Here is a 24,595-nt window from a genome sequence, read left to right on the forward strand (position 1 = left end):
TAATGCCACACATCTAGCTAGACAGGATGTTGGGAACTTTCCTGTTGCACCAGTTTCCTCTAAAGGGAAAGTTCGAGTTAGAGGTCTGAACAAGCAGACTACCATTGATGACAGTGAGCTAAAGGAACCAGCAATTAAGGAGATCAAGGGTGATCATTTGACTGAAGAAGAGGTACCCTCCAGAGACCACCTAACCTACAAGTCACCAAATTCATCTTTCTCAACAGGTTTCAAAGGCTGTTCCAAAGATTCTTCAGTAGAAGCCAGTGGTATGTCTATAGTGACAGAAGTCCCAAGAAGTGATAAAATATCTTTAGATATTCCGAGCAGAAGAAATTCAAATGAACAAGATCATTTTTCTGACAAAGACCACAGTTTTTCAACTGCCACATCTCCCTCCCAACCAGAATTGCCAACAAGAAAAAATATATTTTCTTTCCTGACTGGATCTGAAAAATCTGGGAACAGAGCCTCTGCTGCTCTACCCAGAACCAAATCTCAAGCAGAAGGGCTATTCACACTTCCTTTCTTTTTCCCCACTGCTAACTCAGGCAGCAAGAAGGATGCCTCTCCTAAAAGCTCTTTCAGTTTCTTCAGCTTGTCTTTTTTGGATGAAAAGCAGCAGAGTCCTGGGAAAAAACAGAGCCTTTCAACTACTGCTCCAGTGACTTCCCAGCCCTGTAAGAAGCCAAGTGTTTTTGTGGACATGAGTGGTACAATAACTAAAGAAGGTTCTAATGGCAATGGAGATAGCATGGTCCAGGAAGTAGTTCATGAACAGCAAATGGCTTCTTGTGTTTCCATTAGCAACACCACTGAGATTATCTCCCTTGCAGATGAGCTCAATGTAGAGGAGAATGATCCAGGAAAACTAGGTTCCAGTAATGGACCAAGGACATCTTCAGATTTCCAGATAAATCAGTCACAAAAAGACATTGTTCCTCATTCACCAGGATTTCAGGCACAGACTGAAACACTGCTCATTGGTCCAGAGACCCTTGAGATATCTACCCACGAAGAAGCTTTTATACAAGAAGCATCCATGAATGACTCACTGCCCAGTTCTTTTTCCCATGATAGCCATTTGGTTGAAAAGCTCAACAATTTAAACACTTGTACTAACTCCCACCAAAATGAAAAATTTACTAGTGATCCATTGAATTTGCCATTAGAAAAGGCCCCTGATGAGGTCTTAACAAAGATCCTGGAGCCAACTTCCTCTGTGGAGCCAGGAGATATATGGCACCTCCAGAGTCAAGGTGAGGATAAAGAGGAAGACAAATCAGTGTTGGACTCTTCAGTAGAAATGCTTTCGGGGTTTGTGACCAAAGTGAAATCTTTCTCTGGGTCCTTAATTGAACCTCCCAAAACATTCTCCGGACTTTTCTCTTCTCCTAAACCTCCAAAGAAAAATTCTTTTTTCTCTCTTTCTTCTGGTACATCATCTCAGCCTCTCAAAGGTGAGTTATTTGGAATTTTTAAAAGTCCCAAACCAGAGACATGCAAACAAGAATCATCTGTTCCAGCTACTGCATTGCTTCAAAATGGTAGTCTCAGAGATACTGTAGGGTCAGTACCTCCAGAAAATTTGTGTAAAGAAGTTACCTTGGGAGCACTCAATTCAGAATCTATGGTCAGTGACTGTGGAATGACTGTGGTTAGTGCAGAGTCAGACTTGGAGACCTTGACAGATGATCCTAAACTAACAACTGAAATGGAAAACAAGAATATTCCAGACAATATTCCAGAACCCCAACATTCTGAAATAATTGAGGGTGCATCTTCTGTCTCAGGGGATGATACTGGGCAAGGAGTATTGTCTCTGAGCGATGAAGGAGACATGGGGATGCTGCAGGCTACAGACACAGAGGCATCATTGGAAGCAGAGGATATCCCATTGCCAATACAGTTGCATCCAGATCCTACCTGGATTGCCAAAGAGCTTCCTCCTCCAGTTCAGCCACCTCTTCCTCTTGAGCCAGAGTCAGATATGCAATCCATCTCTGCAAACCAAGACTTCTTAGAGCTACAGGCAGCCAGTTCACTAGAAACAGCGCTGTTCAGTGAGGCAAGTGTCAGCCAGAGTGCCACACTGGAAACCCAAGGGTACATTTCTCACCCTCCACTGGAGGAACCTGTGCTTTGTGCCAAAGAACATTGTGAGATACTTGATACCCAGAAAGACTCACCTGCAGTCCCCCAGGAAGCGGAGCAGCCAATCCCAAACATGACCAGTTGGCCAAAGCTCCATTTCCCATCTTCTGCTGCTGACTACGGGAAATCACTGAGCTCCTTCTTTTCCTCTCCCTCCTCCACTGGCAGTAGAGCAGCAGAGACTGGTTTAATGTCCAGTTTTAAGAAGCTGTCAACTCTTTTTGAGGGAGGTAGTGAGGGGAAGGGGAGTAGTGTAGTAGCAAGCGATTCAAAACTAAGGTTTGGAAAGAAGCTGGATCTTTCATTTCCATGGCTGAAAGAGAACAAAGGGGACTCTGAACAAATGCCTGCAGAATCCTCCTCTCCAGCTTTGGTTATAAGCAGTGATCAGGACCTTAAATCTGGTGAGACTGACAAAACTTTGGAGTCTTCTCAAAGGTCTGGGGCCTTTGCTGAGCCAGCTAAGGTCTTGACTCAGCCCTCTGGGACCTCTGAGCAGCTGGAGGCCGGGCCAAGTATATGTACTCAGGAGCTCTCAAGGCCTGGAGAAGTGAAAAACCAGCAAGAAATCCCAGCATCTGGAGAAGACAAGGATACCAAAGATATCTGTCCTTCAGAGAGTCATGAGGAAGAACACTGCACTGTCTCTGAGCTACTTCAACCAGAAACACATGAAGAGGAGGCAGAGCCTGCTAGCACTAGCTGTGTTTCAAATGTACAGCAGCCAGTTACTCTGCTGGACATCAAGGAACCAAAGACCAGCAAAAGGCCTGTTCTCAACTAAAGCATCATAAATGATTTTAAGGAATTGACCATTTATGATGCAATGACTTAGTGGTAGCTTAACCATAGCCTGCTTTTTATCCTCCTTGTGTCTTTCCCAGCACCTGAGCTTCATGTTAGGCATTAAGCAACAAGAAATAATATGTGGATATTGTCATCTCTTCTCTCTACCAAATATAATTCACTTATTGGAACAATGCGCTTCCTGGTTAAAGGAAAGGCTAAATTCTGGGATTTACTTACTCTGGCTTGCTCTGCCTTGAATAATGTAGAAGGGAGAAGGGAGGGCAAGAAGAGGCAGCAAGTCATTGAGTGGCATATATTATTAATAATTACAGCCATGTGATAGGCTTGAATGCTTCCTTGGGCTTTGAACACCTATATCTATAATAGCTGGGAGAGATCTACTTTGCTTTGCTTTTCCAAGTCTTCTAAGATGCTTTCTCCAGTGGCAGTGAAATTACTAAGTAGAATATAAAATGCAAAGGATGGCTTGGATTAATCTATACTGTATATCCTATTCCATATGGATTTGCATAGCTTCTTCCAGTTTCTGAGTTTTATCATCCGTGAGACTGGTGTTTCTTAGGTGTTTTTGGTAGAGTCTCCCAGGAGCTCAGGGCTATCATTTGCTGTGGAGCATTGTGCTCTATGGTGGAGCGTTGTACAGGGTCCACCTGCAAAGCGTACTATTATTTCCCCTAAGAAGATGTACCATACAGGACAGTTTAAGAGTGCTGCCTTGAGCACTGGCCCAAAACAGTCCAAAGAAGTTGGTCAAACACTTTGGAGATTGTGTGTTAGCAACTACTCAGCACAGTGGCCTGGTACCTCTCCTACTGCTATGGGATGAAAAATCAGAAATCAGCCTGGAAACACCAGATAATTGGGAGGAACCGGAGGGAAAATAACACTGGAGAACAATAAACATTAGCCCTTAGTTAAAGCTTGACTCTTTGGCAAGGGAATTCCTTGTCTATTGTCCCCACAGAATTAAAATGAAGGGCCCCTGACTTGGGATGGAACTATCCAAATGGGGCTAGGATAGGTCATGTAGATCATCCCCAAGTCCCTCTATTTTGAATAGGACTGAGTCTTTAAAATTTAGTATATGGCTCAAGGGAGTAACTTATGAATGCTATTCTTCCTGTACAGTCACGATTCACTGCCATTTTCTCTATGCCTCTTATACCAGGAGAACAAATTTCCTTTCCAGGTATGGGAATTCAGGTGGTTGAGAGAGGGGATTGTGCTGGTCTCTCTTCAGGAACAAAAATGCATTAATGTGGCCCTGACTCAGATCTTGGAGTTGGACTGTGTCCATTTTGTCCAAAACTGAGCCATGACCTGAGAGGATCTCAGTTATAGATGGCTCTGGGATACTTCCTATGCTGCCAGGGATACCACGGTAACATTCATGTCAATGAGACCATTCTCCCTGAGGAATTTCTTTGTCCTAGCCTCTATTTGGCTTCCATTACCTTGTGCAGGTGGTTGAGGGACAATTGAAGGAACATATTCACTTTCCTTTGCACATTCTGAGGAACAGACCTTTATATTTCCAATTGGAGAGGAAGAAAAGAGTTCTCAGTTTAATAGGTAACAGAAAAAGGGAGTAGAGTTCATCTATCCATTTTACTTTGTGAAAATTAGAAAACTTTGATTACAGCCACTGGACAGGTTGTTTTTAAGAAGTTCGAGCAGAGAATTTTAGGCATAAACAGACTATTTGAATAATTCTTAATGCTTACAAAATAGCAGATTAAGATAAAAAATTCTTCAAAGTCAGTTGCAGGGTTGGGGCTAAGTGCTATTGGAGAACCCAGCATGCTGTGTTGTTTTTCCTTGTTGTGATTTTGCTGAATAGAGCCTAGTTCTTCTAGAATGTGAACTTTGCTCCTCTCTTCCCAGGAACCTCCTGTTTGTGATCCTTGCCACTAATAGAATCATTATTTCCTGGATTCATTCATTATTTTGTTCCAGTGTTTAGTTTGTATTTATTTACTAATCTGTCCTCCTCTCATTCTCACAGCCCCACCAGCAGTAGTAGGTATGGCTCCTCCTGTAACGTGAGTCAAGGAAGCTCTCAGTTAAGTGAACTGGACCAGTGTCATGAACAAGATGATGACCGTCGGGAGAGGGACTCCATTCATTCCTGCCACAGCTCCAGCAGCCTCTCCAGGGATGGCCAAGTGGGTTTTGGAGAACAAGAGAAAGCCTTGGAGGTGACAGGTGAAGAGGAGAAGAGGGGAGTGTGTGAACCCAAGGAAATGAAAGAAGATGCCATAGCCCATCCGCCCCCAGATATGGTGCTACACAAAGACCTTGTCCGAAGCCCCCAGGAGAGGTAGGTCATGGCTACCTTGAGGAGCTCATATGGTTTCCTCAGTACCTGCCCTATGGTACTGGTGACAGAATGCAATTGCTCTGTTTGTTTCCCTGCAGCTGGGTATGGTTGTGATCAGGATACTGAGGCTTATCTCTGCACTGCTTCCATTGTTTTCTGGTGTAATTACCAAAGTATTTCAAGGAACTCTGAAGAACATTGTAGCTGCAGTGTACCAGGCCTTCTAGAGTCTGTAGTTCTTGGCTTACTAGTTGACCCCATGTATGACAACCTCTGAGTCTGGAACTGACCTGAGCCCTGAAGATTATTTCATTCAGAGGAGCTGCTTCAAATAAAACAGGCTTCCTAGCCTATTAATGTTTAAATTTTTTTGGTGAACATTGTTTTTCTTTTTTTTTTTTTCTCTTGACTAATCTGGGAGGCAGTTAAAGAACTGATCTAGAAGCCAGATCTAAATCACCTTTCTGTCTCCCTGGGGCCTAGCAGTACATCTGGCAGTTGGTACCCAGAAGAAGGAAAATTTTAAACTTGTCCTTTTAACAGTCACATAATGAAGCTTAGTACTGAGTTTGAGTATTGTTATTGTTGAGCTAAATTGGTCAGTAAGTTGCTGATAGGTTGGGACAAAGCAGGGTTTCTCAGTCTTGGCACTATTAACGTTTTTAGCCAGATAATTCTTTCTTCGTTTTTTTGTTTTGTTTTGTTTTTGATATTTTAGCTACATTGTGCAGCATGTGGTGTGGTTCCCTAACCAGGGGTTGAATTCAGGCCTCCACAGTGAAAGCACCGAGTCTTAACCACTAGGCCATCAGGGGACTCCCCGAGCCAGATTATCGTTTGTTATGGGGAGCTATTGTACGCCTTGTAGAATGTTTAGTGGCATCCCTGGCCTCTGCACACTACATGTCTGCACACTACATGTTTTCACACCAGCAGCTCTTGGTGTGAAAACCAGACATGTCTCCAGATATTATTGCCAGAGTTCTCCTGAGGGGCAAAACTGTCCTTAGTTGAAAACCACTGGAGTAGAGTGACAAGAGCTAGGTGTGACTTAAAATCTCAAATTTTAAGGTCATGGGAAGATCAGAGCACTGAACACTGATTATATGGTAAAAGTTAGAAAACAGTTGATGCCTCTACTGTACCACTCGAAGGTAGAAAATTATTTTCTGTTTGTTTTCCTGATTTTTAGTTGTCTCTGGTGGCTCATCTAGTAGACAAGACATCAGAGAGACTGAGTTCTGGACCAGCTTTTTTTTTTAACTTGACTGACAACTCACTGAAAGATAGCTCTTTGTAGACTTTGGACTTTAAAGATGTTATTGTCTGTGTAGAGTTCTTGGTCAAGCAGCAGAAGTGCCCGTCCTTCTCTCATGGCTTTGTCATCCCAGATCCTAGCTGTGCAAGTGACATCCAGGCTGGTTTCAGAAGTGCCCACAGATGTTTTAAAACAACTGATGCAGTTAAGTGGCATCAGTGCCTAGCATATATTTTGTGTGTCTGTATGGTGGTTTCTTGTTTACTGCCTTGGCGATAGATGCCAGTGAGCGAGGGGAGAAGCATCATCACCAAGAATGAACCACTATTCCACAGGTAAAACCTAGATGATTATTTGTTTAATATAGGCTAGTGTTTCTGCCTCGGAGCTCCTTTGTTATGTGTGTTGTTCCTTGCACTTAGGATGTTCCTGAGGCAGCTCAAGGAATAAGATCACAGCAGGAGGAGGGCTCTGCCTTTTTTCTTAGTGCTTTGATGTAGACTAGGAATTGATAAGCCTTCCAAAACACTTAGTGGAGTAGAAAGGGTTTGCAGAAACACAGTTCTGCCCCCAGGATGCTATGTAGAGCCCCCAAGGGAGAGTGGCCATCCTGAGAGGCGGGAAAGAGGTCTACTCCACGCCCCTCTGCACCGTTTCCTTGTTAGCCACTGGCTTAGGGCCCTTGTCACTGCTTTTGGTATCCTGACCCCTAACTGTTCCAGTGAGCTGCCTCATCAGGTGAGTGGAAAAAGGGAAAGAAAGAGAGGGAACAGATGAAAAGCTAAAAGCAATTGTCATTTTAGAGAAGAATTTTTTTCATGTTGGATGTTCAGGATATGCTGTTTTAGTGGCTTGAATCACTAGACAAGTACAGGCATGAATGCAGACCTTTTAATTTTAGGTATTTGGCAGTTTGACTTGAGCACTGTCATCCTGTGACCTGGGCTTATTTTTAACGAACATTCTTTTCTCTGTTACAAGTTTTCCTGAGGAGACTGCATCTTCGCCATTTACCCAAGCCAGAGCGCACTGGATCCGAGCAGTTACCAAGGTTCGACTCCAGCTGCAGGAGGTAGGAAGTCTGTTGTTCCGGTTCTAGCTGGGACAGTTTTTGCTTTGAAATTGGGAGACATATGGTGCTGAAGAAGCAGCCAGTGATTAGTCATATTATAGTGTGCCTCTGGGAATGCATGACAAGTAAGCTAGAGCCTTAAGAGATGGGGAGGTAGCTGTTGACTTCCTTCTACCCTAAATAATGGAACTCAAATAGACCTGGTGGGTCTGTTATTAAATGCTGTTTTGGTACTACTATCACCGGAGAGGCTATTTTGAGTTTAGGATAGGAGACTGTTTCAGGGCCTGTTAGGGTTAGTTGTTATTTCCTTTGGCCAGCCAGTTCAAGTGCCACTGGCTGACTTTTACAGGGTTGGAAATTTTACTCAGAAATTTCTGTGGGCTCCCCTCATTTAAGGTCTAAAACATCAACACATTAATATCTAATGTAAAAAAATAAAAATAGAAATATTTTTCATTTTCAATGTTCCAAGTTTGGAGTATCTTTATTTGTGTTTCAGTAGTCAGTCTTCAGGCAGAAAGGTGGTTTTTAAATGATGACAAGTGGCTGTCAGTACTATATACCTGGCAGCTGTTAAAAATGAAAGCATGCTTACCTGTGTAAACACACTTTAAAAGTAATTTATTTTGAAATAACCTAAAACTTAAGAGAAAAGTTGACAAACGGTAGTGTAAAGAACTCCCATATCCTGCTCACCAAAGTGCCCCAGTTATTGACATTTTGTATTATTTTTGCTTTATCACCCTGCATCCATAATGATTAATCTTTTGCTGAACCATTTGAGAGAAAGGGAGAGGCATGATGTTTTCCTTTTTGTATTTTACAAAAAGGCAAGGCTGCTCTCCACTGTAACCAAGAAATCCACAATGACAACACTGTCATCAAAACCCCATGCAAATTTTGCTAACTGTCCCAACAATGTCTCTTCTCTGGTCCAGGATACAACTCAGGCTAACATGTTGCATTTAGTAATCTTGTCTCTTAATCTCCTTTAATCTGAAACAGTTCCTCTTGTTTTTGAAGGACACTATAGGCCTTTCACTTTGTTTTCTTCACTTTGGGTCTGTCTAGTGTTTCCTCATGTCCAGACTCAGGCCATACTTCCTTGGCAGGGATTACACAAAAATGGTATATTGGACTCTTTTTAGTGAATTGCATCAGAAAGTACATGTTGTCAGCCTGTCCTACCCCTTGTAATGTTGACCTTAATCACCTAGTTAAGGCTGTATCAATTAGATTTCTCCACTGTTGGGCACCATTTTTTCTTGGCAATTCCTAAGTGTTTTGTGGTTCCGTACTCTGAGACGATGCCAGTATCTCGTTCTCATCAAATCTCCATGTACAGGCTAAGGATCCATGTATGATTCCTGTCTGAATCTACCACCACAAACGCTGGTTGCCAAATGGTAACTTTCTATTTCCATTATCCTTTCTACATTCGTTAGTTGGCATACTACTATAAGGAAGAGATTTCTCTTTTTTTTCCATCAGTTTTTTATTACTAATTTTTCAAAAGTAAGGGTCTTATAATTATAATAAAGGAAAATAAATAACCTCCATGTAGAAGAAGAGTTCTGAATGAGAAAAACAAGAATGTATTGGAGCGGTTTGTTAAGGCCTTTTAAGAGGCAATTCAGAGTCTCTCAAGAATAGCTAAAGCAGTTGCCAAAGCTTGGAATCATCTAGAGAAAAGCATGGTTTATTTAAGAGTAACCAAGAATGACTGCAATTTAATGAATATTGAAACAGTAGTAAATATATTCTTAACACAGGTCATGTAACTGAAAGCTGATTAGATGTGGCCAAGAGGAGGAAGGGAAGCCAGAGTTTAAAGAAGGATCTGATAACAGCTGAAGATAGAGGCAGAAGTACACCATTTATACTTAAGATGAGATTTATTGGCAGATTGATTGAGGTTGTGAAACAGTAAGAAGTTAAGTATGGCACCAGGGACTTTGTTTCTGAGTAATTGGAAGTTCCACCTATCTGCCCTAAGATAATAATTTTTTGTTAGTTTCTTATTATTATAGAATTTCCCTATGCCGGTGTAAGTATTAATTATATTCTAATCCCCCGTTTTTTCTTTACCAAAAAAAAAATGGTATATTATACACACAGGGAATATCTTGTTTTTTCACTTGGAGATTCTTCCATATTAGCTCTAGGAGAACTTTTTTCTTTTTAAGTGGTTGCATAATATTTCATTGTATGAATGAACTACAGTATTTACAGTATTTTATTTGTCTTCTGTTGATGTTCATTTGGTTCTTTTGGGCCATTTGCTGTAACAAACCATATTGCAAATGATTACCTTTTACATACATCATTTTTTGTGTGTTCAAATATATTTGAGGGGATATGTGTTTATAATTTCAATAAATATTGCTCTCCATTTATCAGTGTCTTAAAACAACAAAGGTTTATTTTGCTCATGCTTCTTATCATCCTGTATGTTGAGAAGTTCTACTTTGTTATCTTCTGTGCAATCCAGGGTAAGTGATCAGCCAGCTTCTAGAACATTGCCGATATTGGTGGTGGAGGGAAAGAAAAGATAACAAATGAAAGAGAACATAGCAGATTACTCTTTGGCCCAGAAGATACAGCATGTCACTTTTGCTTATATTTCTATGGCTTAACCAAATTATATAATCATATATAACTTCAAGCAAATGGTATACCTTGAAATAGATAGATTGGGATATTTGTGAAAAACTTTAATAACTATCCCAAAGTATATCTGCCTTCCACCAACTTAAACTCTTACTAGTAATGTCATGACATATTGGGAATAAAAAAACCAGATCCTTTGCAGAAAGAATTTGAATAGCAATGATATAGACTACATTCCTTTCCAGTGTTGCTTCTTTCCATACTCTGTTTAGTCAACATTTCCAATATATAAAATCTTTTGTTCAAAGTACTTACTGTTTCCATGCATGGAATAAATACTCTTTCTCCTTCTCTGTGTCTCTAACTATTCATCCACATCTTTTATATCCAGTCAGGTGTCATTTTTTGGGTAAAACTTCCAGACTCTGTGCATAGAGTAGACTCCCACCTGTATCTTTGGTTTCGCCTTTTGCAGTTTTGGTTACCTGTAGTTAGCCACAGTCCAAAAATAATAAATGGAAAGTTCCAGAAATAATAATAAAGTTTAAATTGAATGCTTTTCTGAGTAGTGTGATGAAATCTCATGCTGTCCCACTCCTTCTCATTCTGGATGTGAATCATCCCTTTGTTCAACATATCCCACCCATTAAACACTTAGTAGCCGTCTCAGCTCCAATTGACTGTCATGAGATGGCAGTCTTTGTCATCAGATAACCATTATTTTACTTAATAATGGCTCCAGAGTGCAAGAGTAGTGATGCTAGCAACTCATTATTTTTTTCACTTTTCTCTTTTATTTTTTTATTAGTTTTTTTATTAGAGTACAGTTGATTTGCAGTGTTGTATTAGTTTCTGCTGTGTAGCACAGTGAATCAGCCATACATGTACAATATACCTATTCTCTAGACTTCATTCCCATATGGGTCATTACAGAGCACCAAATAGAGTTCTATTAGTTATTCTTATATAAAAGTAGTGTGTGTGCATGTGTCTGGCAATTCATATATACCACTGAAAAGCAGTAAAGTGCTTCCTTTAAGAGAAATGGTTGAAAGTTCTTGATTTTTAAAAGGCAAGAGGGGTGGTTAAGAGTTTGGGATGGGCATATACACACTTCTATATTTAAAATGGATAATCAACAAGGACCTACTGTACAGCACATGGAGCTCTGCTCAATGTTCTGTGACAGCCTGGATGGAAGGGGAGTTTGGAGGAGAATGGATGCTTGTATATGTATGGCTGAGTCCCTTCACTGTTTTATCACCTGCAACTATCACAACAGTGTTAATTGGCAATACTCTAATACAAAAGAAAAAGTTTTTTAAAAAGTAAATTTAAAATAAGGAAAGAAAAAATGATACACTGAGGTGGCTAAGATCTATAGTTAGGATGAATCTTCTAACCATGAAATTGGTAAGAAGGAAAAAGAAATTCACGCTAGTTTTGCTGTCACACCTCAAACTGCAAAAGTTGTGGTCATAGTGTGTGATAAATGCTTAGTAAAATTAGAAAAAGCATTAGGTTTTTACAGTTTTAAAGAGAGCAAGAGAGACCACATTCACATAAATTTTATTACAGTATACAGTTGACCTTTGAACAATACGGATTTGAACTGCATGGGTCCATTTATATGTGGGTTTTTAAAAATAAACACTGTAGATCTATGCAATCTCTGATTGGTTGAATCTGCAGATGCACAACCTTGAATCCCAAAGGCCAACTATGGGACTTGAGCATCCTTGGATTTTGATATTCATGGCAGGTCCTGGAACCAATTTTCTGTGGATACTGAGAGATAACTATATTGTTATAATTGTTCTATCATTAATTATTACTGTTAATTTATATATACATACAGGCATCCACTGGGGTCTTGGAACATAGCCCCAGAATAAAGAGAGACTACCATACTTTGGCTAAATTTGCGTTTAATGGAGTTACTTGTTTACTGTTACATCTATCCTGTGTACTTGTAAGATCTTTGAATGCCAGGGCTATGCTTTTTATTGCTGCTGTTCTAGAGCTCAATATAGAACCTGGCAGAGTGTTTAGCCAGTCTTTTATGGATGCTTAAGTCATCAGAAAAGCCCATTAGCATTTCCACAGAAATCTCCCTGTACTTCTTTATCTTCTCGTAATTCTTTAAAAAGAAAGTTTCCCAAGGCCTAGCACCTAAAGCCAATAACAGCAAAATACTAACTATTGAAGTTAGCTATGTTATATAATTTATATATACATTAATATAAAGTTAACAGAGTTTATATTACTATGTGTGAATTTAGAATTTTTCTCCCTTAGGCATTGTCTTGTGAGCTTTATTCTGAGTTATTAAGTATTTTTCAAAAGCATGTTTTAATGATTATTGGTAGATTACAGTATTCCATCATGTAGATGTTCCTTAATAGTTCCTCTTATTTCTTTACTGTTATAAATAAAGCTATGATGAATATCATTATACATAAGTTTCTTTTCATTTCTGATTATTTAACTTAGCTTTCTGAAAGTAGTCAGATAAATTGCTGAGTTTAAAAGTGCATGCCTTTTAAAGGTTTATGATAAGCTTCTACCTGTGTTTTCAGAAAAGTTTTTCCAATTTATACTTTCAGTAATTGAATGTCTTGCACCAAGATTGAGTATTACTGTTTTAGAAATTTTTAGTCAATTTGGCAGAAGAAGAATGGTATCTCTTTGTTTTAATTGGCATTTTTGGATTACAGTGGCACCCCACTCCACTACTCCTGCCTGGAAAATCCCATGGTCGGAGGAGCCTGGTGGGCTACAGTCCACGGGGTCGCTAAGAGTCAGACACGACTGAGCGACTTCACTTTCACTTTTCATTTTCATGCATTGGAGAAGGAAATGGCAACCCACTCCAGTGTTCTTGCCTGGAGAACCCCAGGGACAGCAGAGCCTGGTGGGCTGCCGTCTGTGGGGTCGTACAGAGTTGGACACGACTGAAGCGACTTAGCAGCAGCAGCAGCATAGGTTTGTAGATCTTTTACACTTCTTTAGCTTATAGTGCATTCAATAGACTTTGAGAAAGTGCCATATGGACCTAGCTACCCTTATGCCATTCCTGTAAGACTGTCAGCAACTTAAGGGAAGAGGTCATATAGGTCATCTCTGTATCTGGGCTGGCTGAGTACCTGGCTATATGTACTTAATGAGTGTTTGACATTGCTAATGCTGTTGAGGCAGTAATGTTGGTAATGTGGGTGGAATGGATGTGATTCTGTACCTTATTTGGCTTAGCTGCAGAAAAATCTGGGGGAGGAGGTGAGACTTTTTAGCTCTAGAAACAGAGACTGCGGTGGCAGCAGGTGGGTGGGTGTTCCAGGTGGAAGGGACAGTGAAGGAGATGGCATGGAGGTAGGCCATGAGGAAGACTTGACAGAAGTTCTTAGGTTGCTAAAGAAAGCTGATGGAGGAGAGTCAGTGGCAGAGATGGAACTGAGCAAATAGATTAGAAGGCTCGTGTTTAAATGGGGCCATCACAAGAGGTCCAAGATTGTAGCTGGTTAGCTTGAGGGATGAATCAACATTTTCTCAAGAAAGATCATGAAGACAGAACAAACTGACTCTCTCCTGCAAAGTTCTCTTCTGACTGTGACTCTCCCCCCAGCAAAGAGACATGCACCTTGTGTGGCTGTTGAAGCCCCCCAAAATTAATTCCTCTTCAGAAAATAGTGAGGTTCAATGGAGGGCCTTTGAGGACCCCATGTCTTAGGCTTAGTTGCACAAGAGAAGCACTTTTTCTGTAATTTTAAACTCCAGGAATTTTGCTCTGGTCATGTCTGCCTATCTTAACTTTTATTACCTCAGCTTTTTGCCTTCATGGAGACCACAGTGATCCTTCCTTTTCCTCAAAATCTCTCAGCCTTCTCCCTAACGATTTCTATTGTAACACTGAAAAAAAAATAAAACAAAAAACTAAAGAATGACTTGAATAAGTAATAAATATAAAAATGTAAAGTTATATGAAAAAGATATGTATAAAGTAAAGTTTTCCTCCTGCTTCAGACTTCCAGGCCATCTCCCCCATCTCTTTGTTACCTGTGTCTTTTGAATCAGTCTGGAGGTAAACTGCATTTATAAGCATGTGTCTATGTGTATTGCATACATTGTCCTTCACTTTTTATTCATTTATTGTTGCATCTTGAAGATTTTTCCCTATCATAAAGAGCTACTGCATTTCAAAAATAGCTGCATAGTATTTTTTTTCTGTGGATGTATTACAATTTGTGTACTCTCTTCTCTATTGATGGATCTCAATTAGATGGTTGTTTCTGATATTTTGCTACTTCCGCAATGTTCCAATACAAATCCTGTAGTAAACCCCAATACTTTTGGATCTCTCTTAACTACAGCTTTTAGCACCCCACTTCAGACTTTCGGTAAGCCCTACCTAAGAACAGGCCCTACTGCCGCTTCACAGATTAGAGAGACCTCTCTTAGACAAGAGCCCTCCAGGCCCTGTCTGTCCTTTGGAAAACTGTGGAGTCCTTACCTGATATCTGATACCAGTACAGATACATTCTTTACTGGCTTAAACCTATCAGTTCATTAAAGCCCTTTTATGTGGAGACTATGCCTTTTTGAAAATGACCCATGTATTACTGGATCAGGAATGAGGTTTGGTTTTCTCTGGCATTCTTTGCCACTTCAAGGCCATTACTAGATCCTTGCATAAACTGTTCTCACACCTGCCTTCCTTGTTGAAATTAGACCTCAACTTTTGCATACCTCCACATTCAGTCATTGAAAACGTTAGTGTGTACATCACAGTTTTCCTTCTAATCTCAATTACTTTCCATAGTCCTTGTCATCATCATTATCATAGTAATCATTATTGAAGACTATTATTTTAAGTGCTTTCCGTGCATTATCCAAGTGAATCCCTATAATAATTCTACAAATTAGGCTTATGTGATTAGGCCTATTTTGTAGATTAAGAAACTGAGGTTTAGAAAGAAACTTGTCCAGGATCACCTGTGTGGTAAGAGTTAGAACCAGATTTGAATCCAGACCTATTTAACTCCAGAGCCTTCTTAATACTAGTATCTACCACCGTCATCTTAGAACCCTGTTTTCCAAAGTGTGTTTCATAGGACTCCATTTTCTAGAAATGTTAGTAGATTCTTTATCATTTGATAAAGAGTTTTATGGTCAAAGACATTTGGAAAACACTGAGTTCCAATAGAGTGCAACATAAACAGATGGCTTTATCACAGGACTTCTCAGAAACTTGAATATATTTAGGTTTGTTGTGATTCTTCAAGAGGGGAAAAAATACAGAGCATTAAACTTTTTAAACTATGAAACTCTGATTTGAAAAAGCATCCTGTAGGAGTTATTTTCCAAGGCATACACTTGAGGAAAGTTTTTCCCAGATTATTTCATTGTCAGCTCATTAAAACTATGTTTGTGAAGGTCCATTGCTACCTTATCCTGTGGTTGTTTTCAAGTCTTTATCTTATTGGACTCACTGCAGTATTTGATGTGCCTGCACACTCCTTCTTGTTTTTACATCTAAGAAACCATCTCTAGTATTCATCTTCTCTGATGTCTCTTCAGTCTCCCTTTTCTGAATTTCCTCTCTGCTCACTTCTTAAATGTCTGTGAGGAAATTGGCAATATCACCGGAGCCTCTGAAGCAGTAAGATGTTGTTTGCTTTTACAGGGTGTGAAAGAAACTTGCCCAGTTTGTTAGTAATAGAAGCATGCCCTTGAGCTACTAGGTCTTGCTACAGCCTGATAGTCTCAGCACCTCCTGTTCTGCTATTTTAATATACAAATCTAGCTCAGTCTTTGGAATTTAACTGTTTTGGTAAAAACTAGGCAGAGGGAAGTTCCAGAGATGAAGCTGAATGGGTAATAGTAATGATATCCTTAAGAAATTAAGCTGTTGCATATTCCTTTATACACAGAGAAAAGGCCTCTACCTCTTCTTCTCCCATCTGCACTGAACTGAGCAGAAATATCCAGAAAGGACTCAAATGGTCCTTCTGCTCATGTACTCCATGTCAGGTAGGCAGCAGGCCAGAGCAGGGATGAAAGCTGAGATTGGCTTAATTCTTTTTCTCTAAAGCCAACAACTAGAATGTTCCTTCTACTCTAGTCCAAAGACTCTTGACATGAGAAAGGAAAACAGCAGGGTGCCTGGATTTTGGTTCTAGATTGTAGCCTTTATTCCCCTGCCTTTAAATTCCTGATGAGTTTTCATATTAAATTCCTAAAAGCTCTGATTTTACCTTTTCTACCTGTTATGGGCTGAATTGCCCTCCGCTCCCTGGTTCCTATGTTGAGGTTGTAATACCCAGCGTCTTAGAATGTGATTGTATTCAGTGATAGGGCCTTTGAAGAGGTAATTACAATAAACAGGTACTTTGGATAGGCCCTGCTGAAATCTGACTATATCCTTGTGAGGAGAGATTAGGATACACACATACATGGAAGGAAGGTCTTGTGAAGACAGAGAGAAGATGGCCGTCTACATAAGCCGAGGAGAGAGGCCTCAGAGGGAACCAGCCTAGCCTCCACGTTGATCTTGGACCCCCAGCCTCCAGAACTGTAAGAATCAATTTCTGTTCCTTAAGCCACCCAGTCTGTAGTAGTATATTATAGCAGCCCTAGCAGACAAAAACTTGGGCAGAAGGGGGAAGAAGATGGCTCAGAAGCATCAGTGTTTCTCAGCTGAGAATCTTTTATTTCCCAAGGTCTAGTTGGTGGGAAATATGCTCTCTAGGCTGCTGTATGCAGACCCATGCATGATATCCAGTGCCTTTTGTATTTGTTTACTCTTATCCCTATTACTAATAAAATTTAGGCCTCAACTAGAAATACAAAGAACTAGGTCCTTGCAGTAGCTTAGTCTCAAAATCTGAGAGAACTTGAACAAAGTAAAATTAGGAATAATAACTGTCCCCTCTCCATAGTTTTGGTGAGATCATAGAAAAATGCATTTTTGAGGGCAGAGCTTTATACACAATTGCCTAAGTCATCAGTGGGGTTCTGATTACTGAAGTGTTGACAGGGCTTTCTCATGACCTCCCTAGCCTAGGCCTTAGTGACCTGCCAAAGGTGTTGGGGAGCACAGCTGGAGGCTTTGCTGCCAAATGGGAACCCGGTGAAGCTGCTTCCGATGGTTGAAATGGCATAGAGCCAGTCCCGAGGATTTCAGGCTCTTACAGGGCTCTAGACTACAGATGGCGTGGTGTTCCTGGGATAACTTGCTATGCGGATCTCTCAGATGAGGCTGTCTATATATGGTGCTTCTCTGGGACCTGCAAGGAAAAACATCTGTGGAGTGCTTTACCCTGAGGAGCCTGGGAGAGCAGGCCAAAGGCTACCCTGGGCACTGTGGAAATACTTTGCTGTTTTTGTGTACTTGTCAGGGGAAATGCTTAACCTTTCTCTGAAATATTCTGGACCCATTTATGTCCTGAAACTGGGTGGTTATCAGTGATTGTTCTTCTGTAAACCTTAGATCTCATTCTAAACTGTGAGTGAACCTTGAGAATTATAAGACGTCACATCTGGGACTGGGATTTGGGACGCCTTGTTTCAAAAGGTGGAGTTTGGCTCTGGTTTCTGAGGAGTATGTTGGAACATTTCTGAGGAATGCTGTCATATCATTAGCCCACCTAGAGTCAGAGGAGGGTGTCAGGTTCTGGCAGCAGGCCTTCACTCCTGCTGGTGGTATTTTCTGGACATAGTGTTAGCAAAGAGAAGTACTTTGTAAATGTATATGGAAGGAATAAGAAACAAAGCAGCCCTTTCTGCTTTCTTCTGCTTTCACTCTTGCTGCTTATGTGACTATACAGCGATTGGGAGCATTTGATCCTGTCTGGGAAGGAATTCTTGCTCTGTAAGAGAGAATTCATCTGCAAAAGTTATTTAAAAGGAAGCAGCTAATATAGTTATTCCTTTTAAAAAAATCAAGCCAGCTAATAAGTGGGTACAACTAGGTACTGTTGGGGCTATTTGTAAGATATTTTCTTTTTAAAAGAATTAAAAAAAAAATGTTTGCCTGCTCTGGGTCTTCCGTTGCAGCACACAGGCTCAGTAGTTGGGGCATGTGGGCTTAGTTGTCCCGCAGCATGTGGATTTTCAACCACTATACCGCCAGAGAAGTTCCCAGCATTTTCTTATTATTTAGGAGCTTGTAGGCCAGAGAGTAGATAGAAATATCCATCATTAACTTAAATATTAAACACTTTTTTTGGTCAGATACTTCAGTCTCTATTCTCATTTTACTCTGTGGCATTCCCTAGTAACTTTTGAAACTCCTTACTTGTAGCTTCCTATTTTCATGGGTTCTTCTGGTTCTTTGGTGCCTTGCTTGCCTCCTTTCCTGTCTGTCTCTGTCTCTTCTTTCTATACTCTCCTCCTCAGGCATCTTTTTTAATCTCAAATCTGCATCTCCTCAGCCTCTAATCCAGTCATTGATTGATATACACTAATTGAACTGCTCTATGGCCAGTACTGTGCTTGATCCTGGCTTCCATGCCGGGCAGCCAGTAGACTCCCAACAAGCCTTTCAAGCAGATGATTCCCAAATATATACTTCTCACCCTCCCTTTTTTCCTTAGGTTCTATCCTTCATATCTAGTTATCTGCTACTGTGTTACCACAATATCTCAATGTTTGAAGCTTCTGTTTTGGGCCTCTTCCTCTTCCTTTGTTCTCTGTTTGTACTAACATCACCATCATTTTGCTAGTTCACCCACTCAAAATTATGGTGTCATTCTTCCTTCTCTTTTACCTCCTACATTAGCTCATTTGCCAGATCTTGCTCTTTTTCTCTCTGTAATATCTTTTATCAGTCCCCTCTCTGTTCCTCTCTGCATTCATGTTCTCTTTACTGCTTAGACTATGGTAATAGTCTTCCAGTTGTTTTCTTGCTTTTATTTATTTTTCTTGGAATCTGTTGTGTATTCCACTATCAGACTTATCTTTCTGAAAAAGAGCATTAGTCATGGCTACTGCTTGTGCTCAGGGTTCAACTTAAATGTCACATCCTTTGAAGCCTTCCTGAAAGTCCCCATTTAGAATTAGATACACATTTTTCTCTCTTTCTATAGCATTTTATATATAGTCGATTTTGGTGTTTATCATACTGTCCTGGAATTGTTTGACCTCAAGATTATATACTTCTTGAAAGAGTAGCTACTATGTGACTCCTTTTGTATTAAATTCAGAAACAGGCAAAAGTAACCTGTGGTGTCAGATTTCAGGATAGTGATTATTTTGGCGTAAGGGGGTAGGTAGTAACTAGATACAAGTGTAGTGGGGCTTCTGAAATTCTGATGATGTTCTGTCCTTGATCTGAATTCTGTTTACATTGGTGTACTTTTGATTTGTGTACTTTTTTGTATGTATGCTACAATTCAATAAAAAGTTTAAATAAAAGCTAGGTGAAAAGAGTATGGCAATACAAAATAGAGACTGTGTCTGTTAAACTTTATATCCCTGATGCCTGGCATCCAGCAAGTCTTAACAGATATATGTGACTGAGTGAATGAGTAAATGAATGAATGAAAATTTTTTTTCTTAAAAAACATTAGTTTTTCTTTCCATTGGTAGTTAAATTATAATTTCAACTTTTTAGCTTGACATCCATGACCACCATAAATTGGTCCAACCTACTTTGCTAACCTTTGTTAATCCAGAGCACATATCATACAGTTGGAAGAAATTGAGCCTTGGAATTAGCAAGAGCCTGAATTTGAGGTATGGCTCCACCACTTACCGACTATGTAACCTTAGGCAAGTCACCCAGTCTCTTATAAACTTAGTTTTCTCATTTCCGAATTGGATACTGTTTGCCTCCGTTAATAAATATGGATTAAATAAGATAATACATGTAGGGTAGGAACTGGCATGTTGTTAACATTTAGTATATGTTACTTTTCCTTCCTTTCCAACATCACACCTTTTTGATGTGATGTCCTTTTTGTCCTTTTCATATCTTTGTTTATCCTATATCCTCTGCCTTGAATGCCTTTTCTTCTCTTCAGTTTTGCCTCTTTCACAGAGCCTTCCCTGATTCTCATCCAAACCAACACCTTGAAAGGTAGAAATATTTACTCTTACAAATTCTCATACATTTCACCTGTGTCTTTTATTATACATATTAGTCCCTCACATTAACCTTTAGACATTGCCAAAGGCTGCCCTCTCATTCCAGGCCCAAAGAATAGACACTCCAGTTGTAATGCTGGAGGCAGGAGCTCTTCAGTTGGAAATAAATTGGGGCATGAAAAGGCAGGTGAAAAAAACTGATTTGGGCCTTTGATTTTTTTTTTTTTTTTTAGTACTTCCTCCTGCACAGGGAGAAATTCAGATGTCTAGTCAAGGATATGGACCCAGGAGCAAAGAGTCAAGTTGCAGACTGCTTGACTTGTCATTGAAATTGTTCTTCTATTCAAGATGTCTTTATGGTGCAGCCTGATATAAGTTAGAAGGCCTAGCAAGAGTTTGAGTCAGAAGTCTTAGGAATTGAGTGAATTTTCATGTGGAGTGGGCTTCCCTGGTGGCTCAGATGGTAAAAATCTGCCTACAATGCAGGAGACCTGGGTTCCATCCCTGGGTTGGGAAGATCCCCTGGAGGAGGCAGTAGCTACACACTCCAGTATTCACCTGGAGTGTCTTCTCTGTTTAATATGCCTTGAGGGCCTAGTACATGTAGGTTAAAAAAAAAAAAAAAAGAGTTCAGGGATTCAGAGATCCTATTCCTGGCCACTTATTTTCTTGTTACTTCTGCTTTCTACTGGCATTTTCCTTGTATATCTGGAAGCTTAACTCCTTTCCTAGATCGTACTTGAGGTCAGGAACGAATTATCCCTATAATTTTTGATTCCTTAGGCACTCAGCAAAGTTTTGTGGGAAGATTGCTTAAAAGTATGAAGTGGTATTGCAAGACCATAGGTAATTAGTCCAAAAGGAATGAAAAGGTTTATAACAAAATAATTGCCATAAGACTATAAAGTAAGGAGTAATCCCTTTGAGTTAAGGTGGTCAGAGAAGTCTTGTCACAGGAATTCCCAGAGAGGGCTACATCAACAGTTGTTATTCAATATCAAGAAATAGCCAAGAAATAAAATAATGAGCTTAGAAGGATAGAAACCAAGGGATAACTTGCTTCCTTAAGCAAGTCATTAAGGAGATCCATGACTCCTTGTAAGTGGCAAGTTGTGTTCTTTCCATAAACAAGGCAGCTGAGATTTACCATCATTCCAAAGCAAGCATATCCTGAAGTACAGTCAAATATATAAAATAAGACATCTTCAAGCCAAAGGGAAGAGGTGAGTTGTAGCAAATAATCTTTGCCAATTCTGTGGGTGTCTACTTTCCTTTGCTGGTTGTCATCTTCAGGCATGCTAGGGAAATGTGTTTATTTGGTCCACACCTAAGGACATTCAGACATAAATAGCCAAAGATGACAAATTAGGAAGGGCATTCTAGATGAAAACGAACACCCTAGAGCATTTCTTATGACAGGTGAGACAAAAGCTGTTGACTGGTTTCTACCCAGAATGCTCTTCCTTCTTGGCTTTGGCCATATCTGTCCCTTGAAGTCCTTTTCTTATTTCTGACAGTTCCATCTTTGTTTCCCTTTCAGCATTTCTTTTTCTCTGCTTGCCCCTTAAAACTTGATTTCCAGGGTTCTGTTTCCCATCTCATGATCTTCTGTCGATAATCTCACCCATACACTAATGAACCCCAGATTTCTTTATCTACTTCAGTCCTCTTTCATGAATTCCACACTCATGACACGGTGCCTGTGATATTGTCACCAGAAATTTCATAGGTACCTGATGCAGCATGTTTAAACTGTACTCATTGTTTTTTCTTTCTCCTTGACCTCCTTTCATGTATGTGCGTTATCAGCAAATGTCACTATCAGTCTTCCAAGCACAAGCGCTAACACTCCTCAGAATATGGGTATGTGTAGCAGTGCTCCATATCATAATATTTCCTCTGTTAGGTTATGAACTCCCTAAGGGCAAGGATTATATCTTTTCATCATGCCTGGTATTATACCCAGGTACCTAGTAATTATTCATTCTATTATTTATTTATTTTGGTGAAATTGTATTCAGTTCAGTTCAATTGCTCAGTCGTGTCTGACTCTTTGCGACCCCTAATGCTCAGAGATACTGTACTAGTCTGTTAGGGCTGCCATAACAAAGGATCACAGACTGGGTGGCTTACACAACAAAAATTTATTGTCTCACAGTTCTGGAGGCTAGAAGTCCAAAATCAAGGTGTAAAGCGGGGTTAGCTCCTTCTGAGTACTGTAAGGGAAGGATCTATTCCAGTCTTCTTCCTTGGTCTGTAGGTAGTCGTCTTCTCCCTGTGTCTCTTCATACTGTTTTTTCTTTATATCTTTATGTCCAGACTTCTTTTTTTATAAAGATACCAGTCATGTTGGATAGAGCTTAACTTAAGGACCTTACTTTAACTTGATTACATCTCTAAAGACGCTGTCTCCAGACAAGGTGGCACACTGAGGTACTGAGGATGAGGACTTCAACACATGGATTTTGAAAAACACAGTTCAACCCATAACAAGATACCAAAGTAGTTTTTGCTGTTTTGTCTTGTTTTCTGACAAGCACTTGTAAGGTTTTTTAGCATCCTCAGCATACTGGTTTTTACTCTCTGCTAGCACTCTAGACAGTGTCGTATGGAAAGAACAAAGGACGGGATGGCACATTCAGTGAGTGTAAGGAGTTTGGTTTGACCAAACTTAGGGAATTGGGGTACTTTAGATTCCTCTAGACATGGACAGGTCAAGAAAGAACTTTGATAATATGCCAAGGAGCGAGCATGGACTTTTTCCTGAGAGCAGTCACAGAAGGATTTTAAGAAAATGAGTGACAAAAATCTATCCATTTTAGAACTATCCCTCTAACAAATTGTCAGGAATGGATTAGGAGTAAGGAGGGGTGAAAGGGAGGTGGCTTTGGAGGAAGAGAGACTAGGGAGGATGGATATTTTAAAGCAACTTGAGTGAGAGATAATGAAGCATAGACTATGGGTTGTAGAAAAAGGGACGATTTTATAGGTAGGAAGGTAAATTGATTAGACTTTGTGATATAGGAGGGGATAAAGGATTTTGCAAGAGGATTCTGTCATTGAATAGAGAATTAGAATATAGGGATTCTAAAGATCTTGTGTCTGAGGAGAGAGGTTATTTCTGGGTGTGATGTATGGGTGAGCTGTCAGCATAGGGTTCCAATGCCTGTACCACCAACAGGGTTTCCCTTGGGCATTCCCTGCTTTCAGGCTAAATCCAGTGCTTTCTCACTTCTGCTTTACCTAGTTGAGTACTTCCCTTTCTTCTGTGTGTGTGTGTGTGTTAGTCGCTCAGTCATGTCCAACACTTTATGACCCCGTGGACCCACCAGGCTCCTCCATTCATGGAATTCTCCAGGCAAGAAGAGTGGGGACCCCCCCCCCCACTTCTCTAGGGGGTCTTCCTGACCCAGGGACCAAACCTGGCTCTCTTAACTTGCAGGCAGATTGTTTACTGTCTGAGCCACCAGGGAAGCCCTTTCTCCCCCTAGTAATCTGTCAGAGATCCCCAGCTAATAATATAGGTATCCCTTAAGTTTTCTCTTCCTTCTTTGAACATTAGCTAGTTTTCTATAACTCAATGCCTCAAACCAAATATATTTAAATATATAGAAAATCATACAGGGAAAACCCCTCCTTTTTGGGAGTCCCTTCATTGAGTCCCAAGACACTTGAGATTTGTTTGTTGGCTAGGCACATATTTTGAAGAGCTTATAGAAACAGGAGCCTACACTAAGAGAATTTTCCAGAATTGGGTTCACTCAGGTAGATCTCAGAACAAGCCACAAAGAATTGAAGGGGATATTTGATCAATATTAGCCAGTCAGAACATAGTGCTAGAGGTTTACTTCCCCCTGAAATTTTGAATTTTGGGTTCCCACTAGAGAATTCTCAGCATATGGACCCTTGGCTCCTTTGGGATACAGAGACTAAGGCAGGACCAGTTCACTTTGTGGACTAGACCAGGAAATATATAATCAGATATATAGGTCAGCACCAGCCTTAGTCCTAAGGAACCCTCATCTGGGAACTGTGACTTTAACTAAGTTTATTTAAGAGGGCGGTGGACATGTACACAGCTTTGCTGTGTATATTTTGTGTGTATTTTTGATCATTAGTTCCAGGAGTGAAAATAGGACCACACGCTTCAGATGTCTAGACTGGAAACCTGTTTAGCTGGACAGTCCTGAAGAGTTTATCAGCTTTTAAAAATTTTGCTAATCAGAGCTTGACCTGATTATAGAACTGAAATTTGTCAGCAGTTTGTGACTCCTTAGGCCTGCCT

At 40.2% G+C, this 24,595-nt stretch overlaps 1 protein-coding gene across 3 annotated transcripts in view; it reads left to right on the forward strand.

Annotated features, from left to right (window-relative positions):
* Positions 1 to 24,595, forward strand: part of UNC13B (unc-13 homolog B) — a 225,191-nt gene that overhangs the window by 133,013 nt on the left and 67,583 nt on the right. For all 3 annotated transcript variants that reach the window (XM_086415676.1, XM_086415675.1, XM_086415674.1), the window contains 2 exons: positions 4,970 to 5,284; positions 7,524 to 7,614. In XM_086415676.1, coding sequence (XP_086271802.1) covers positions 4,970 to 5,284; positions 7,524 to 7,614 — 406 coding nt within the window. The remainder of the gene's footprint in view (positions 1 to 4,969; positions 5,285 to 7,523; positions 7,615 to 24,595) is intronic.

This window comes from Bos grunniens, chromosome 8 (assembly GCF_055505025.1).
Source record: "Bos grunniens cultivar Pamir isolate PY7600 chromosome 8, Bosgru_T2T1.0, whole genome shotgun sequence".
In the NCBI taxonomy this organism is placed as follows: Eukaryota; Metazoa; Chordata; class Mammalia; order Artiodactyla; family Bovidae; genus Bos; species Bos grunniens.